The sequence below is a fragment of the Podarcis raffonei genome, chromosome 13 (assembly GCF_027172205.1).
Source record: "Podarcis raffonei isolate rPodRaf1 chromosome 13, rPodRaf1.pri, whole genome shotgun sequence".
Lineage (NCBI taxonomy): Eukaryota > Metazoa > Chordata > Lepidosauria > Squamata > Lacertidae > Podarcis > Podarcis raffonei.
In genome coordinates, this window is record NC_070614.1 from 19,271,471 (window position 1) to 19,290,099 (window position 18,629).

General features: G+C 44.9%; 1 protein-coding gene across 10 annotated transcripts in view; it reads left to right on the forward strand.

Annotated features, from left to right (window-relative positions):
- Window positions 1-18,629, forward strand: part of HDAC5 (histone deacetylase 5) — a 111,833-nt gene that overhangs the window by 62,819 nt on the left and 30,385 nt on the right. For 8 of the 10 annotated variants that reach the window (XM_053361696.1, XM_053361698.1, XM_053361701.1 and 5 more), the window contains 4 exons: window positions 3,178-3,308; window positions 5,891-6,022; window positions 8,058-8,170; window positions 16,682-16,816. In XM_053361696.1, the coding sequence (XP_053217671.1) occupies window positions 3,178-3,308; window positions 5,891-6,022; window positions 8,058-8,170; window positions 16,682-16,816 (511 nt within the window). The remainder of the gene's footprint in view (window positions 1-3,177; window positions 3,309-5,890; window positions 6,023-8,057; window positions 8,171-16,681; window positions 16,817-18,629) is intronic. The other 2 variants (XM_053361695.1, XM_053361700.1) reach the window with 2 other exon arrangements.

An 18,629-nucleotide genomic window follows, 5' to 3' on the forward strand; every position in this document is an offset into this window, starting at 1 on the left:
TCTGTTAATTACGTGTACAAATTATACCTGCTCAAGGCAAGCTGCTCCTGTTGTCTCTCCAAGAGCTGATTTAGATGTGATGGAGCATCTCCACATCTCTCTGTTGCCCAGAATAGAATTTTCACATCCCGCCTCCACTCCAAGCCAGGAGGTTGGGGTGTGTGTGTGTGTGTGTGTGTGTGTGTGTGCAGGCTCGCGAACACAAAGGCAAGTATTCTATTTCGGGCACTGCAGAGATGTGGGGGAACAGGAAATGTGAGGCACCAGTGTGCTTCCTCTTCTGTCCAAAACACCATTGCGCTGGAAGGCGTCAGAACATCCTCATCGTAAACTGTGTAGCCACCAGCCAAGTCAAATTTCTCGAGAGAACCATCAATTTCGTTCCAGGGATGATAGCTCAGTTCCTAACCCAGCTTCTCTAAGTTATGACTTTACTTGCCTCTAAGCCCTCCCCCTGTTAATGAAAGTTTCTGTCTCAGATGGTTGTTTCATAGAGAGACAAGAGCGTGGGTTTTGGGGCCAAGGAAGTGAGCAGGTTTGAGGGAAACACCTCAGTGAGAAACGGGCCTGTGTGCTGCTGGTGTCAAGGGACATTGGGGACACGAAAAGGGATGAGGGTTAGATATTAATCCAAATACAGTGGTACCTCAGGTTACAGACGCTTCAGGTTACAGACTCCGCTAACCCAGAAATAGTACCTCGTGTTAAGAACTTTGCTTCAGGATGAGAACAGAAATCGCGTAGCGGCAGCAGGAGGTCCCATTAGCTAAAGTGGTACCTCAGGTTAAGAACAGTTTCAGGTTAAGAACGGACCTCCAGAACGAATTAAGTTCTTAACCTGAGGTACCACTGTACTGTAATGAAGTGACTGTGGGGCAGCTGGTCTTGAATTTAGCCATGTAACTATCAAAGCATGAAGCATCCATAAACTCCCTGGTAGTTTGTTGCCATCCATCTGTCTTGAGATACAGTGAAGTGTGCATCTCCAGTAGTCAAACTGCTGGAGAACCGCAGTGCCTCCTGTGGTTGCAGAGACCGGTAACTCATAATTGCTGGCTCCTGTATTGTTTTTGCTGTGTTAGCAGCACCAAAGTGACCTCCCCCGGGGTGCGAGCCTGGGCAGTTTGTGGAAGTCCTGTGCTGCCTAGATGACAAGACCCCTTTCAACCTTGTTTATATGGTCCAAAGGAAAGCAGAGCAATATGCTGGGCGCCAACTCGACCGCAGGAGTTGCCAGAAGGAGGCATACAAGACTCCATCCAACTGCCTTAGGGACTCCACTCCAAATTTGTGTAGGGTATACTCCTTAACCTTTTCTTCTCCCAAATATGTCCCTAGAACAGGGGTCAGCAACCTTTTTCAGCCGTGGGCCGGTCCACCGTCCCTCAGACCATGTGGTGGGACGGACTCTCTCTCTCTATTTTTTTTTGGGAGGGGAGAACGAATTCCTGTGCCCCACAAATAACCCAGATGTGCATTTTAAATAAAAGCACACATTCTGCTCACGTAAAAACACCAGGCAGGCCCCACAAATAACCCAGAGATGCAGTTTAAATAAAAGCACACATTCTACTCATGTAAAAGCATGCTGATTCCCGGACCGTCCACGGGCTGGATTGAGAAAGCGATTGGGCCTTAGGTTCCCTACCCCTGCCCTAGAAGCTGTCAGCATGTGACAGTGGTCACACCCCAGGGAGTAGTGGAGAGGAAAAGAATCATTCTGAGCTTCCCTCTGTCTGGCTCTATCCTTCCCTTGAGTCCTCACCATTCTTAGTAGTGGTGTTGGCAGCAGGGAGTCACACACTTTTCAGTTTCCCCACCCTGACCTATAAAACTGACCCCATCCTGCCCTCTCTCCCCTAGGCCTTGCTTGCCCTCTGACTTATTCCACCTGCAACTTCTGCCAACTGATAACCCACTGAATTTCCTGGAGCATGGATGCTTAGAGTGGTAATCCATTTAGCCTGCTTAGAACAGATCACAGATGGACCATTATCCCTTCCCCCACCCTCCCAGTCACCCACAGTGGATATTCTTATCTCACCTCTTGGGTCACCCCCCCCCCAAGTCCCTTTAACCTACATTCAGGAATAGAATCCTGAGTTGACTGTTGTCAACTTTATGGATGGCAGAAAGACAAAGAAATGCTACGTCTATTCACACTCCTGCCTCTCTTGTTAATTTTTTTTGTTGCATTTCCACTCTGCCCCATCAAAACAAACCTTGCTGATCAAGCAAGATAAGCCATTAAGGTATAAAATACTACATACCATAATGTAACATATCAAAACTTCTCCAAAGCCTGTTTTTTAAAAGCCAGTCTGAAGAAACATTTCTGCAAAATGCTCAGATGTATACTTTTGAAAGACTTTCAGTGGCAGGGAGTCATGGAAGATTAATAATATGGGGGAAAGCTATATTTTATTGGGCTGTTCTTACATTGGTTGTAGTAGGAGTGTGAGAGCTTTCTGACATCATAGGTGCCTTAATCATGCTGAATGGAAAAGCAGCAGTGTCACACGTTATAGAGAGAGAGCACGTTTTGTAGTTTTCCTTGTTATTTGCAAGTATACATAATGAGGTGTAGCCTAACCATTCCAAGAGATAGCCAAATTCCACTGTTCACATGCCAGCTCTCTAGGGAAACAGCCACCCCCCCCGCCCTGATGCTTATAGAACCAAAACTTAGTTTTCTGCGAGTGTTTCCAGACTGAAGACACTGAATGCTACAAAATAATGTCAGTGCTTGGATTGAAGACAACTCATTTGGGTTGCTGTAAACTGCTGTTTTCCTGGCTTGGCTCTGAATAGATAGATAGATAGATAGATAGATAGATAGATAGATAGATAGATGAGAGAAAGAGAGCAGGTTGAATTATGAGTGGAAACATTTGCGTTGTTGATAAGTCAAGTGGTAAATTACACAGTTAGGCTGCAAAATGACTGGTCATATTTGTATTTGTGCCTTATAACACCGAGAACTCTGCTGTTCTTATCTGCCTTTTTCAATTTGCTGTTGTTGTTGCTGCTGCTGCTGTTTTAAATAGCAAGTTATGATAAGTTGCCCTGTCTGTCATGGAGCAGGACATATCAGAAGTCTGTTGGCTCTGCTACTTCATATGACCCTATTGGTCCGCACCATTGTAATTTGGTCGACTTATTTCTGTGTTTCTACAGGGGGGCTCATCATACCTCATTGGACCAGAGTTCCCCTCCCCAGACAGGAAGCCCAGGAACACCACCCTCTTGTAAACTACCTTTACTCGGCACTTACGACAGCAGAGACGACTTTCCACTCCGGAAAACTGGTCAGCAAATCCCCTTGATGATGGGATAAACCAGACAACCAGGGTGGGGGTAGTGGGTGGTGTTGATGAAATTTAGGCCCCTGGGTGGAAAGGGGCTTTCTGCACTTTCTGAGTATGCTGGCTTCAAAAGACCAGGATTGTGTGTGTGATTTTGTCTGAAGAGCTACAAGTATGAGGGAGGGACATTCATTAAGTTAGTTTATTGAACAGTATTGGAGACTAAGATGAGCTTTCCAAAAGCTCAAGTGGGCGAATGTAAGGCTCCCTCCCATGCTGAATCTCAGTTCCTCTAGATATTAATTACGATAAACACCTACACTTCTGTGTGTGCCAAGCGCCTTGCATATTCTTGAGCAAGTGGGATTTGCAAAACCTACTATGCAGACTGCTTCTGTGAACATCCTACTTTTAGATGCAGTTCAGGGCTTTACAAAAAATCAGATGTTTGGGTGCTAATTATGTAACCTTACAAGAGCTTCTCTGCAGACAGGCATTGAGAAAAGACAACAACCCAGCTGCTATGCGGAAACAAAGCTCCTTAGAAATATAGGAAACAGCCTTATGCCAGGTCAGGCTATCTGTCTAGCTCAGCACAAGCTACTGTTCTTCTGGCAGCAGTGCGCCAGGCTCTCAGGCACAGAGAGGTCTTCCCCATCACGAGCTAGCTGTGATCCTTTTAGCTGGAGATGTCAAGGATTGAATCTGGCTCTTTTGCATGCAAGGCATGTGGTCTACCGCTGAGCTATGGCTCTTCCTCTGGTGGGCTGGGCTAGACTGGAGGGCAGTGACTAGTCGTGTCGCCCAGTATGGTTGAGCAGAGATTTGAACCCAGGTCAAAATCCCAACGCTCAATCCAACACTCCACAGCAGAGGCTGGCAACGTAAGGCCCATGGGCTGGGGTTGCTTAACTGGCCCATAAGCTGCCCCCAAACGCAGCCACCCACTCGGCGAGTCCCCACACGCTGCGCTAAACCAGCGCAGCGCGGGGACGCTCTTCCATGGCTCCGGAAATCGCTTCTGCGCATGCCCAGATGCCAAAAATCACTTCTGCGCAGGCGCAATTTCCAGTGCCTGGGCATGCGCAGAAGCGATTTCTGGTGCCACAGACATGCGCAGACGTGATGACCGGCGTCTGGGCATGCGCAGAAGCGATTTCCGGCACCGCAGACATGCGCAGACATGATTTCCAGCGTCTGGGCATGCGCAGAAGTGATTTCTGGCGCCACGGACATGTGCAGGATCTCCACGGGAGTGATCCGACCCATGCCCGGTAAGCCTTGCCAACCCCTGCTCCACACCATGCCAGCTTCTTTCAAAAGCTTAACTCTTCTGGAAATTCACAACGCGGTTCTGTGCTTATTGCAAGCTGACCCATTTTATCAGACTGGAGCCCCCTTGCCGACAAGTAAGAAAGATAAATTTTGGAAGAGTTGGGCTCAGTCAAGTAAGGGAGAGGAAGCGACACATGCATGTCTGCAATGTGGTGTGTCCTGAGTAAAAGAAAGCAGGAACATACCTGGATTTGCACAATTTTCTTTGTGCTTTTGAAGGAAGGGGTGGAAGTTCTTTTTATTATTATTATTATTAAACATTTTATTTAGGCGTACTTACAAACAAGCAAACAAAACAATAAGATATACACACTTAACCACAAAATAAGAAGAAAAAGTAAGGACAAAAGGAACATAAAATACCACACCCGTGTGACTTCCCTCCACCAGCTCTTGTCATCTTTAAATAATTTAAATTCTTGTTTACATTGCATATCAATTATCACTGCAATTATTTCTTTTATGGTATTATTATAATATAACATCAGATCATCCTTACATGACCTTATATGATGGAAGTTCTTTAGGTGAGAAGGAGGTGGGGCTTGTCACTCTGATTAGTTGGGCAGGAAGAACTTTAGTCAGATTTTTAGACATTGACGGATGAAGCTTGGACAGACCTATAACCTCCTACTGGGGCGCCAAGACATGCACAACTTCCCGTGTGCAAGGGCCGCCATGTTCTCTTCCATTAGTTGTGGAGTGCATGCACAAAGGGGAATTCCTTGCAAACACTGATCGTTGCCCATTGTAGATGTGAATGGGATATTCCTGCATGCATGGAGCTCTCTGTGCATGTTGGTCCTCTGTGTGACTTAGGTATATGTATTTGACCTGTTCTTGTGGAATTTGCATGGAGGGTAAAGGTGGTGCTGTGGGTTAAACCACAGAGCCTAGGGCTTGCCGATCAGAAGGTCGGCGGTTCGAATCCCCATGACGGGGTGAGCTCCCGTTGCTTGGTCCCGGCTCCTGCCAACCTAGCAGTTCAAAAGCACGTCAAAGTGCAAGTAGATAAATAGGTACCGCTCCGGGGGGAAGGTAAAATGCGTTTCTGTGCGCTGCTCTGGTTCGCCAGAAGCGGCTTAGTCATGGTGGCCACATGACCCGGAAGCTGTACGCCAGCTCCCTCGGCCAATAAAGCGAGATGAGCGCCGCAACCCCAGAGTCGCCAGCAATTTGACCGCTTGTCTTGCTTTTCTCCTACCTTTCCCTCATGTGCCTGTGCCTTCTCCTTCTCCTCCTCCTTCCAGCCTCGGAACCCAACCTAAAAGTGCGCTCACGGTTAAAACAGAAGGTTGCAGAGAGGCGGAGCAGCCCCCTGCTGCGGAGGAAAGATGGGACCGTCATCAGCACCTTCAAAAAGCGAGCAATTGAAATTACAGGTGAGCCAGGGCGGGGTGAGTGGGAGGGAATAACTTTCGCTAGTGACATTTGCATGGGAGAATAGCTGGGCATGGGAAAGATGAAGTATTTATCACACCTTCCAGTCCTCTCCATCCAATTCCCCACCCTCAAATGCCTTGGTAAACATGGATTTGGGTTTTCTGAGGTAACTTTTAGTTGGGTCTCCAGAACATTCCATAGTGTTTCTTCAAAATGTGGAATCTTCTGCATTCATTCATCTCCACTTAACTTCCTTCCTGGAGGTGTAGAAGGCATATTCCTTTCGGCATGAAGGGGGGCGCAACGGCTAATTTCTAGCTTCAAATGGGTATTTGACTCCCATTTGTTTATTTTGAGCTTTCTAGGTTGGGCCAGTAAATCAAGGAGGGAGGAAAAAGAGGAGGTTAAAATAACACCCTCAAAAGCTTCACATAGGCTCAGGTGGGGGCTGTGTGCCACAAAGTGGGAGGGAGTGGTTGAGATAGCAGACTGGAAGTGACTAAGTTGGGATTCAGGGAGGAATGCGGCAAATTAGTTTAAATAATGACTTTAAAACAGCAAACTGTGAATTCCCACTTTAAGAACAAGCTGCAGGGTGTCTCAGGCCTACACACCCACCCCACTTCTCTTCTCTTCCTGTGAGGAGGAGAAGCTTACAGTTTTAACTAACCACATTTCCCCTTTGATGTCAGCACTGAAAACCATGGTTTGTTTAAACTATTGACTGAGAGCAAGTTAAGTTCTGAAACATCGGTTTGATCTTGGCCTGCTGCCAGTAACTGTATTTTAAACAAGCCACAGTTCCCAGAGCTCATGTGTCAATAGGAAACTGTGGTCCATTTAAATGTTAAGCTTTAATATCTTTCTCAGAGGAGGAAAGGAGAGCTGAACATTACATTCTGGTTCAAACTTTGTATTTCGAGTCAAATCTTGTTCAAATCTTGACCCTGTAACTATCGAAGCAAGTATCCATTTAAAGATATATAAAATTCATAGTGATGTTAGGGTTGAGGAAAGCCAAGAGCAGGTTATGAAAGTGAAGATTTATTTAAATAAAGAATGCACCCAAGTTTTCCCCCCTATCCCCTTCAGATGTGCTTCTGATAAATTAAGATATTAATCCTGAAGGTCGTAATCTGTCTGCTAGCTATTTTGTTTGTGCCAGTGGGGGTTAGGGACAAGAGGGTTATAATCCAGAAGCATCTGCTGCTTCTGAAGGAATTTTTATTTTTGTTGGCAAAGGGGACAGCGGCAGGCTGGCAATCCACTATTACATAAGCACATGAGCTTTTGAAGGGCTGAGATTGATTATTCAAAACTAGACCTCTTTTTGGAAATAACAAAATACCTTTAGCTGATTTAGAAAGGTGAATGTAAAATTGCAAACATAGCAGAGCAGGGCAGAGGGGGAGAAGAGAATTCTAAATTTTCTTTACTCTCCAAAACGTGGGCCTCCCCTGCAATTTGAGCTTTGGAAGAAATTTGGGGGATTTTTCTCTGGCTTTTGTGTGGAGGGAGCCACCACGTCTGGCATATGTGAAGCCCTTTTCCAGTTTCTGAATCATGGAAGACTAAACATCTGTGGTTCAGATAGGACAAGCAGATTTCAAAGTGCGATCCAGGAAACTCTGCAGTGCATCAGGGATTCCTTTTTCTTTTTCCTTTGGCTGTACACCACCTTCATATCTGGTAGGGTGTATTTAAAAACTGGAAATGTTGTCGTAGACGAACTTCCCTGGGAGACCCAATAGGTTGCTATGCTACTAATCTCCCCCTACTGCTAAGCAGGCATAAGGTGTCAAAGGATGGGCCAACGACGATTGGGGCAGGAGGGCCAAATGAATGGGAAGGCAGCCCGGTGATTCAAAAACTACTTTCATTACTGACACTGAATTTTCAGATAGTTCTCTGCCACCATGAAGACTTGAAACTTGATTATGTTTCGAAATTAAAGCTGAAATGCTCAGCAGCCTGAATTTTAGCACAAGGGTCTGACATAGTGGTGATCCTCCCCCCCACCCCCCTTCTTTGCAGTGTCTTCAATGTGCAACAGTGCCCCCGGATCTGGACCCAGCTCCCCGAACAGCTCCAACAGCGCCATCACAGAAAACGGGCTTACTGGCTCAGTGCCCAATATTCATACTGAGGTAAGAAGGCTGGTGGAGCAACGGCTGCAAAGCTTATGAACTGGTCTGGTATCATTTCTGCAAACACCATATAGGTTTCCCTCTCTTTATCTATGAACGTAGATTTTCCTCCCGCCATTACATTTTCAGCCTGTTCTTTGCTACTCTGAACCCACGCATGAAGCTTGCTGGGTGATTTTTGTGCTTGCCACTCTCTTATCCTTACCTTCCTCACAGGGTTGTTGTGAGCATAAAAATGGGAGAAATGTTCCTGGTCTGCTTCTTGGAGGAAGGCTGGGAAAGCAGTGCACAGTGGTACCTTGGTTCTGGAGCTTAATCCGTTCCGGGAGTCTGCTCGGCTCCCGAAACCATTCGAAAATCAAGGCGCGGCTTCCGATTGGCTGCAGGAGTTTCCTGCACTCAAGCGGAAGCCGCATCGGACATTCGGCTTCCGAAAAACGTTTGCAAACCAGAACACTTAATTCTGGGTGTGCGGCGTTCGGGAGCCGATTTGTTCAGCGACTAACCCATTCGGGAACCAAGGTTCCACTGTAATAAGGGGGGTGGGTGGGCCATAGCTCAGTGGTAGGGCATCTGATTTGGGTCTCAAAGTCCCAGGTTCAATCCCCCACATCTCCAAATAGGGCTTGGAAAGTTTGCTGACTGAGGAAGTGTAACCAGATAGATGGATCCTTTTTTTCTTTTTTTTTTAGTACAAAACCCTGGAAGATGCAGTACTGGGAACTTATCTCCAGGTTCTCTTTTTTTTTTTTTTAAATAAATTTTATTGGTTTTCATCAAATTATACATTTCATCCCGAATATAACAAATCATAACTGTTTTGGACTTCCTTCAGCGTCTCTGACAATCATCCATATTTATACCTTTAATACACATTCCCTTTTTTCGTATTGCCAATATTCCTCCTTATTCCTAATATTTCTAATAAACAATACTTATTTGTTTTTTACAGTGCCTCTTGAAATCCTGCTAGCGTTGTGTTAATACCACATGTATTTTTCAGATAGTCCACAAATTTTTCCCAGTCCTCAATAAACTTTTGATCTTTACTATATCTAATTTTCCCAGTTAGTTTATCCAATTCTGCATAATCTGTCAATTTTAGTCTCCATTCTTCTACTGTCGGTATCTCTTCTTGTTTCCACTTCTGGGCCAACACAATTCTGGCTGCCGTTACTGCATATTGGAAAAGCTTGCAGTCCTTCCTTCTTATGTCCTTTCCTACTATCCCTAAAAGAAAAGCTTCAGGTTTTTTCACAAAAGTATATCTTAACATTTTTTTCAACTCATTATATATCAATTCCCAAAAGCTTCTCACTTTCTTACATTCCCACCATTGATGAAAGAACGTCCCTTCCCTCTCTCCGCATTTCCAACATTTGTTGTCAACCTTATACATCTTTGCTAATTTTACAGGTGTCATATACCATCTATAAAACATTTTCATCACATTCTCTTTCAGTAACGTACAAGCCGTGAATCTTATGTTCTCTTTCCACAATTTTTCCCATTCTTCGAATTGAATGTTGTGCCCCACATCCCTTGCCCACTGTATCATTACCGATTTAACCTCTTCATCCTTAGTATACCATTCCAACAATATCTTATACATTTTTGACAGAATTTTATACTCATTATTTATTATGTCTTTTTGGAAAATTGATTCTTTTTCAACATATCCTTTATCCTTCAAGTCTTTTTTGAATGTTTCATTTACTTGGAAGTAGTGCAGCCAATCATTCATATACTCTTTAACTTGTTCATATGGCTTCAATTTCCATTTTCCTCCTTCACTGGTTACCAATTCGCCATATGTACCCCATTTTTCTCTCATATTAATCTTCTTAACACTCAGTACCTCTAGCGGAGATAACCAATGTGGTACTTTTGGTTCTAATATATTTTTATATCTTTCCCAGACCTCTATTAGTGGACCTCTGAAGATATGGTTTCCGAATCCTTTGTGAACCCTTTTTTTATCACACCATAGATACGCGTGCCACCCAAATCTGTTGTCGAAACCCTCAAGATCTAGTAACTCATTGTTTTCTAACTTTATCCATTCCTTTATCCAGCATATACATGCTGCTTCATAGTACAGTCTCATATCTGGCAGGGCGAAGCCTCCTCTTTCTTTTACATCCGTCAATAACTTAAATTTTATTCTCGGCTTCTTCCCCTGCCAGATATACCTTGAAATCACTCTTTGCCATTCTCTGAAGGTTAGATGGATCCTTTTTTTCATATGTGGTGGATTTGTAAGAAAGTGAGGGCATTTTGGGGGACAATATATAATGAGATAAAAAAGATGTTTAAAAATACTATACCCAAAAAGCCCCCTGAAGCTTTTCTTGTAGGGGTTACAGGGGCAGAAGTCCCAAAAAAATATGATTAAGTCGTTGTATGTTACAACTACAGCTAGGATTCTCTACGCACAAAAATGGAAAGAAGCAGAAATACCGTACTTTTCCGTGTATAAGAGTAGGGTCTTTTTTTTTTTTACTAAAAAATAATGTTAAAAAAGGGGGTGTAGTCTCCCCCCCCATTTTCTTAATTTAGAGTCCCCAAAAATAAGGGGCGTCTTATGCACGGGGGTGTGTTATACATGGAAAAATATGATACCCACTAAAGAAGAATGGATAAGCAAGGTGATGGATTATGTAGAATTGGCAAAGTTAACCGCTGGAATAAGAGAACCGGATGACAAAGGACTACAGCTCCCATCATGCTTAGCTGGCAAGACCAGTACTCAAGAATGATGGGAATTGTCCAAAAACAGCTGGAGATCCAAGTTTGGGAAACCCTGTCCTAATCCATCCTAAAAAACCCCCTCTCTGGATAGGTTGTCCAGATCTTATTGTTCCACCCATCTCCCTCCCAGCATGGTTCAGAATGGAGAGATCAGTTGGGCACATGCCTGGTTTGGGCCAGGAAGTTTTGTGCCAGAGATTTGTAGTAGTGACGATGGTGGTGATGGATTGAAGAAAGGGAGGGCAACTTCAAGCCCACAAGCCTAATTAGACCCGTCAGGCTTCTCCCTTTTGGCCTTGCCACGTCCACCTGCCCTACATCGGACGTCATGTATTGAAAGGGGCTTCTGAAGATGCAGCCCATCTGTCAAACTTGGCCTGTTCAGGGCAGAGGGAGAGGAAGCAATTTGGCTCACCGGCCAGATACAGTTCCCCACCCCTATATTAAAGGCTAGACATGTGGTTGTTGTTGGGTTTGTTTTTTTAAAAAAAGCTGTACACCACCAGCCCCTTCCACACACACACACCTGAAATTCTCAGGAAGCTGAATTACATGTGAAATACTCTGTGTGTGGTTTATATGCTTCTGTGGGATCACAGCAAATACGTAGCTTTGAAATACGTAACCACAATGCGTTTTGCGGTTACACGAGTGATAGAAGTGGTATTTTTGTTCATCCTTCCTCCACCAACCCACATTTCTCCCCCAGCCTGTTAAGAGCCTGGTAAAATAATTCACTAGTCGCATTTTCAAAGGCAGGGTCCTCTACCCTGCTTGACTCCGTGCAAAAGGAATTCATGGGATAGCTGCTGCGTGTCTTCTAAGAAAGTGGGACAGCAATCTGGATGGAAAGGACTTTGCCATTGATATGTGCAATTGTGCACTGCTGAAGCTGACCAAACTGCCTATGTGTGTGCAACTGTTAGCAATTGCTGCCAGTGTGTGTGCTCTTTTCTGTGCACATACATTCCTGTGGGAGGTGCACACAATTGTCTTTGCATGGATGATTGCTTTTGTGTGTGTGTGTGTCAGTGGATCATTAAGTGGATGGAAGCAGAAGGGCACCGGTAGAAACCAGAAACTGTTCCCAGTCACTTTTGCTAGTTACTATGGAGTGACTCATAAATGGAGACGGATTCTTCGGTGAATTGTGTCTTACTTTCAGTTTATTTTTAGGTGCGTTTGTGAAAATGCATTTTTTTCTCTCTCTCTCAAGTTAATACGGTGCTGAATAAAACAAAACACTAGATCCTTTAGAAGAAAAGAGCCACAGGCAAACTCAGTCACTAGTCTGTGACAGAGGCTCAGTTCAGAAACCTCACTAAACCATGATTTGCGCCAATTCTAGAATACAAAAACTGTGCTTTGAGCTTCCAAACATGCATTAGAAATTGCCCCCCCCCCCTTCACAGCACTCAGCTTCAAATGTTCACTTTTGTCTTTGTGATGCAGCAGGCTCTGGCTGTAACTATAGTTTGTCGATTGGGACAGCACACCAAACCATAACTTGCAAGAACCATAAATATTGTCCAGTAGCACCTCAGAGACCAGCTAAGTTTGTTCTTGGTATACGCTTTTGTGTGCATGCAGTTCGAAAGCACGTCAAGTGCAAGTAGATAAATAGGTACCGCCCCGGCGAGAAGGTAAACGGTGTTTCCGTGCACTGCTCTGGTTTGCCAGAAGCGGCTTAGTCATGCTGGCCACATGACCCGGAAGCTGTACACCGGCTCCCTCGGCCAATAAAGTGAGATGAGCGCCGCAACCCCAGAGTCGGTCACGACGGGACGTAATAGTCAGAGGTCCCTTTACCCTTTACCTTTACTGAGGATTTAAAGGACTTGGGGGGGGGGGTAGGGAACCTGTGACCCTAGATGTTGCTGGCCTACAACTCCCATCATCCCTGGCCATTGGCAGTGCTAACTGGAGCTATTGGGATTTGGATTGCAGCATCAGCATCTGGAGGGCCACACATTCCTTACCCCTGATTTAGACTATTCCTTGTTGTAGTCCATTTGAGTTAATGCGTGCATGAGCCATGGTCACACATACTTCTGTTTAGCACTAGAGAGCTGTTAAGGTGAGGATGCATTCAGAACATAAGAAGACCCAACTAGTCCAGCATTCTGTTCTCACCGCAGCCAACCAGACGCACGACAACACTCTCCCGGCTTGTGCTTCTCAAAGGAGCAAGTGCTTCTGCTCATGAACAAACCTTGTGCACCACAGAGAGAAGCCACCATATTTTTCGCTCTATAAGACGCACCAGACCATAAGACGCACCTAGTTTTTGGAGGAGGAAAACAAGAAAAAAATTATTCTGAATCTCAGAAGCCAGAAAACAAGAGGGATCGCTGCGCAGCGAAAGCAGCAATCCCTCTTGCTGTCCTGGCTTCTGGGATAGCTGCGCAGCCTGCATTCGCTCCATAAGACGCACACACATTTCCCCTTACTTTTTAGGAGGGAAAAAGTGAGTCTTATAGAGCAAAAAATACACTACTTCCTCTCTGGAAAGAAAAGCAGAGGAAGAGAACCCCAGAATCCCCTCTTGTGACTTCACTAGGAGAGTGATGATCCTTGTGCATGGGGGGGGGGAAGCTTGGGCATCTCCCTCTCCCTCCTTCCCTCCCCCCTCCCTCTCTCTCTCTCTCATGCACAGTGGAATTCTTTCTTCCCATCTTGACATCTGCCGAGCTAAGCTGCAGATCAGAAGGGTATGTAATTACCTCCCATATGGCAGGTCCACCCTCCCCTTCCCCAGTCACTTAAAGACTTAGCCGGACTACTTAAGGAGGACGCCCCTTTGTTATAAGAAGAAGCGCCATCTGCTGGTCTTTGTTCACTTGTCCCAAGGAACATCTTCAGCTCCTCTTCTGATCCCGAGATGTAGTGCTGACATCGTCAGTGGAAGGGCACCCTTGAGAATGTTCACCAGGAATTTTTATTTCTTCCAACTCCAACATTATAGAATGATAGAATTCTAGAGTTGGAAGGGACCCAGGGGGTCATCTGGTCCAGTTTGCCTGAGTCCCATGTCATAGACCTACCTTTTGGACAGCACAGTGCTCTGATGAAATCCAACATTTAAATACCAGCTTACAGTGATACCTCGGGTTAAGTACTTAATTCGTTCCGGAGGTCCGTTTTTAACCTGAAACTGTTCTTAACCTGAAGCACCACTTTAGCTAATGGGGCCCCCCGCTGATGCCGCGCCGCCAGAGCACGATTTCTGTTCTCATCCTGAAGCAAAGTTCTTAACCCGAGGTACTATTTCTGGGTTAGCGGAGTCTGTAACCTGAAGCGTATTTACCCTGAAGTGTATGTAACCCAAGGTACCACTGTATACAGTGAGGGGGGAAAGTATTTGATCCCCTGCTAAATTTGCCAGTTTGTCCTCTGACGAAGAAATGACCCGTCCATAATTTTAATGGTAGGTTTGTTGTAGCTGTGAGAGACAGAATAACAACAGGAAAAACCCCAGAAACCCAGAAGACAAAAGTCAGAGATTGATGTGCATTATAATGAGTGAAATAAGTATTTGATCCCCTATCGGGCAGCCAGGTGTCAGGCTACCTGGCATCTTCACTGTATGTAACGAGCTGAGATTAGAAGCACCTGCTGTATGGGAGAGGTCTTACCTGTAATCCCAGCTCGTTACAGTACCTGTACAAAAGACACCTGTCGACAGAAGCAATCAATCCAGCAGATTCCAAAGTAGCCACCATGACCAAGACCAAAGAGCTGTCCAAGGATGTCAGGGAAAAGATTATAGACCTGCACAATGCTGGACTGAGCTACAGGAGTCCCTCTAGGATGGACTGGGATGGTTCATGATTTAGCCGCAGTGATCGTATTTCAGTAATTGATTGAGACTCAGAATTAGCCCCTTGATTACTGTGGATTTGTCCGGGGAATTCACATTATTCATTTCATTTATACAGTGTCATCCCTGTGCACTACACCTTACTGAGTCTAGTAACAACTAATAACTTTGTTAGTCATTATGGCCATTTTTCTCACAACAGGGTACCTGCTGTCTTTTGTAGAATAGGTTCATTCATATTTTGTACAGTAATTGGTTACCACTTAGATATTTTTCAGTTCTTCAGCAAATGGGGCTCAAGGGTTAGAAATATCAAGTCTAGCGGAGAATAAACCTTTGTATTTGCAAGCTGAATATCCTTTCCCACCTTAGCTTTCCATTTAACACAGCAGCTTGTCACTTGCCATTTTTTTATACCATTGCTCCAGGAATCTACAGCCCTTAAACCGCCTCTCTGACAAGTTCCAGAGAGAGCCCTATTCCAGAGAAAGCCATCTTATTGGGACTTTTTTCTTGTATGTATGTCAAACTCTGCTAACAGTTCCAGCTTCTTTTCTTATGATAAATCTGTTATGACTTTGCTCCGACTAAATTACTAGAACTCAAACACCAAGATACTTGAGGAACTCTGTTACTAGCAAGCTCTGAGCAATATCAGGAGTCCTAGACAACTTTTAGACGACACCTGAAGGCAGCCCTGTAACGGGAAGTTTTTAATGTTTGATGTTTTATTGTGTTCTTATATTTGTTGTAAGCAGCTCAGAATGGCTGGGGCAACCCAGTCAGATGGGCAGGGTACAATTATTATAATTATTATTACTATGCACTTATAAAGCATCTAAAATTTACTAAGCACCATGTAGAGATTTCACGTTGTGCAGCTTGAGCTTCGACATGCAATGCATATTTCTCATTGCAAACAATGTGAAAAGTTTGTCTTAAGTCTCATAGATTTCAGTGGGACCTTTGTAACTAACTTGATCCAGCTGATTCAAATGCTGCTGAACTTGGAAAGTTTCTGGGCAGTGCCTTCTTCCTATTTTATGTCACCTTCACCTTGTGCTAGAATGCCGCTGCGCGCCTTCAGGGGAACACCTGCATGTCTTTTGCTTTGTTATATCTACAAACATTGTCAGAGCTGCATAATGTCAAAGCTTGTTGCTGTTTGCATAGTTTAAAAGGGTCACTTGCTATGAAAATTAATAAATAAAAGGATTCAGATGAGACGTTAAAAATGGCAACCGTGTGAGTCCATTTGAGACCCCTGAGGGTGTTCCTTGACTGACCATAGATCACTACATTTAAAGGTTCAGCCGTGAAGTGAGTTGGAATTTGTTAGCAGACGTAACAACCTTTTTGTGACTTTATTTTTTAAAAATGTACGTTCTTATTCTAATTGCAGTATTTTTTTTATAAACACCTTTGGGTGAAGGATGGGCTGTGTACGCAAATACTGTGTGGATAAATAGATAAATGGACTTAATTGGGAGTGGTTGTCTAACACAGATTGCAATTTATTTTCTTTTCCCACTTCCACAACCATGCAGACTGCATGCGAATTGCCTTTTGCTGATGTAAAAGTGGGGGGCTGCCTTCTTTGATTGACTCATGAATTCATCCATGTTTTTGCACAACATTGGGCTGGGTACCCGCTGGTAATTTTTGTGGTGTCCTTGCCTCTTGGACACACTATGTAGATACATGCAGTCTTTTAATGTGCCGCAGAAGTCTTTGTTGGCATATACATTTCAAAACCAATTGAAAAAAACAAGCCATCCTTCTGGCATATGTCCCAGATGTCTCTTGCCGTGCTAGCTAGGTGATCAAACCAAAAGAGCTGGGAGAACATGGCTGTGTTTCCCCCCTCCTCTCATATTTTGTTGCGGTTTCTTACCCTTCTGTCTCTTCTTATATCCTCCCTTCCCTGCAATTATATACAGCAGATGCTGCCCCAACACCGAGCTGTCACCATGGATGGGTCAGCTAGCCAGCTCAGCTTGTACACTTCCCCGTCTCTGCCCAACATCTCCTTAGGACTACAGGCTACCGTCACGGTGACAAATTCACACCTCAGCGTGAGTACATGCTATCCATAAAACGTAACAGAAATCATACAGTGGGTGCTCTGGCTCAGACACCACCGCCACCCCTGGCAACCGATGCCCAGGCGCCAACAGCCCATCTAGCACAGCATTTTGTCCTGCAAGAGTGGTGAGCCGTGTTACTGCAGGGAAAGTAGCTAACGAAGAACAATTGTAGTAAGTCAAGCCTCTGCTTAGGACCCAGAGGCTGAAAGTCAGAAATACACAGGTACCGAAGTAGTTATTTTGGTTAATTAATTAAATAGCATTTCCGTAGCGCTTGATTGTTAAGAAGCAACGGCAGCTATTTAGCACTTTGCAACAGTGTAAAATCAAACCTTAAAATGATCGGTAGAGAAACAGTTCAAAATAGTTATCTAAAAGCATCCAGAAGATGATTAAAATCAACAGTAGCTCAAAAGAGAAAAATTGCAAGTCACTTCCACATGCCCTGATAGGCTTAGCCTAAATGAAGCTGTTTTAAGCAGGGGCCAAAATGAACGTACGTCAACTAGGCACCAGTTCCACACTAATTTTAGCTGTAGGATTTATATACCACCTTTCTGCCAAAGAAGCCCAACGTCATTGACAGCTTTTAAATATTAAAACTGTGTTTCCCAAACTTGGTTCTTTCTCCAGCTGTTTTTGAACTACAATTCCCATCGTCCCGGACCACTGGTCTTGCTAGCTAGGGATGATGGGAGTTGTAGTCTGGAGACCCAGGTCTTGGGCACCCTTTACAGTCGTTCCTTGGAAGTCAAATGGAATCCGTTCAGAAACCAAAGCGCGGCTTCTGATTGGCTGCAGGAAGCTCCTGCAGCCAATTGGGAGCCGTGGGAGCCCTGTCGGACGTCCAAGTACCAAGGCGTTTGGGATCCAGGCTGCAATTGTATTAAAACAACTACATTATATAAAATGTAGAATGACAAGAGTGTTCTCAGGCTGACAGGAAGCTGTTGTCACTTCCCCCTTCCCTCAAGTCACATAGAACTCCAGGGAAGTTGTGGAAAGAACTGCCTTAACATCTCTATCAGGCTGCGGAGAGTTCTGTATGTATTGCTTCATGACCCAAGACCCTCTGCTGAAGCCTCACTTTGTTGGCCAGTGGTTTCCTAAACTTGGGTCTCTCACCAGCTGTTTTCAGACTACAACTCCCATCATCCGTAGCTAGCAAAACCAGCGGTCATGGATGATGGGAATCGTAGTCCGAAAACAGCTGGAACAGCAGTTCTCAACCTGTGGGTCCCCAGATGTTGTTGGACTACAACTCCCATCATCCCTGAGCTCTGGCCTTGCTAGATAGGGGTGATGGGAGTTGTAGTTCAACAACATCTGGGGACCCACAAGTTGAGAAAGGCTGAGCTGGAAAGAGACCCACGTTTGGGAAAGCCTGGAGCCAGGCTAGGGGGTGGAAGGGGGGAGAAACGCAGAGTTTAAGGAACTCCAAAGAAAGAAACTATGAGACTTAAGAAGCTGGGAAGGGGAGCAGCAATAGCGGAGCTGGAGTGGGAGAAGAGAGAGCAAGGCTTTAGGAGTGGAAGAGGGGGCACAAGTTCTGGGGTTAAGTTGGGACATGGTAGAGCAGGAAGGGACCTCTGGGGAACTGGCTTTCCTATAGAAGGGGAAGGTGCCAACACAAAACAACAAAGAAAAGCAGGTGGGGTGTGGGTTTCACGTTTTAACTTCCTCTAAATCAGATGTTCCCACCAGCCCCAGCATTTCCCAGTCATGCTGAGCTGTAGTGCAAAACATATTGAGGGTGCCGGGTTGGGGAAAGCCGGCCCTGAATATTTCTAGTCGCCAGTGC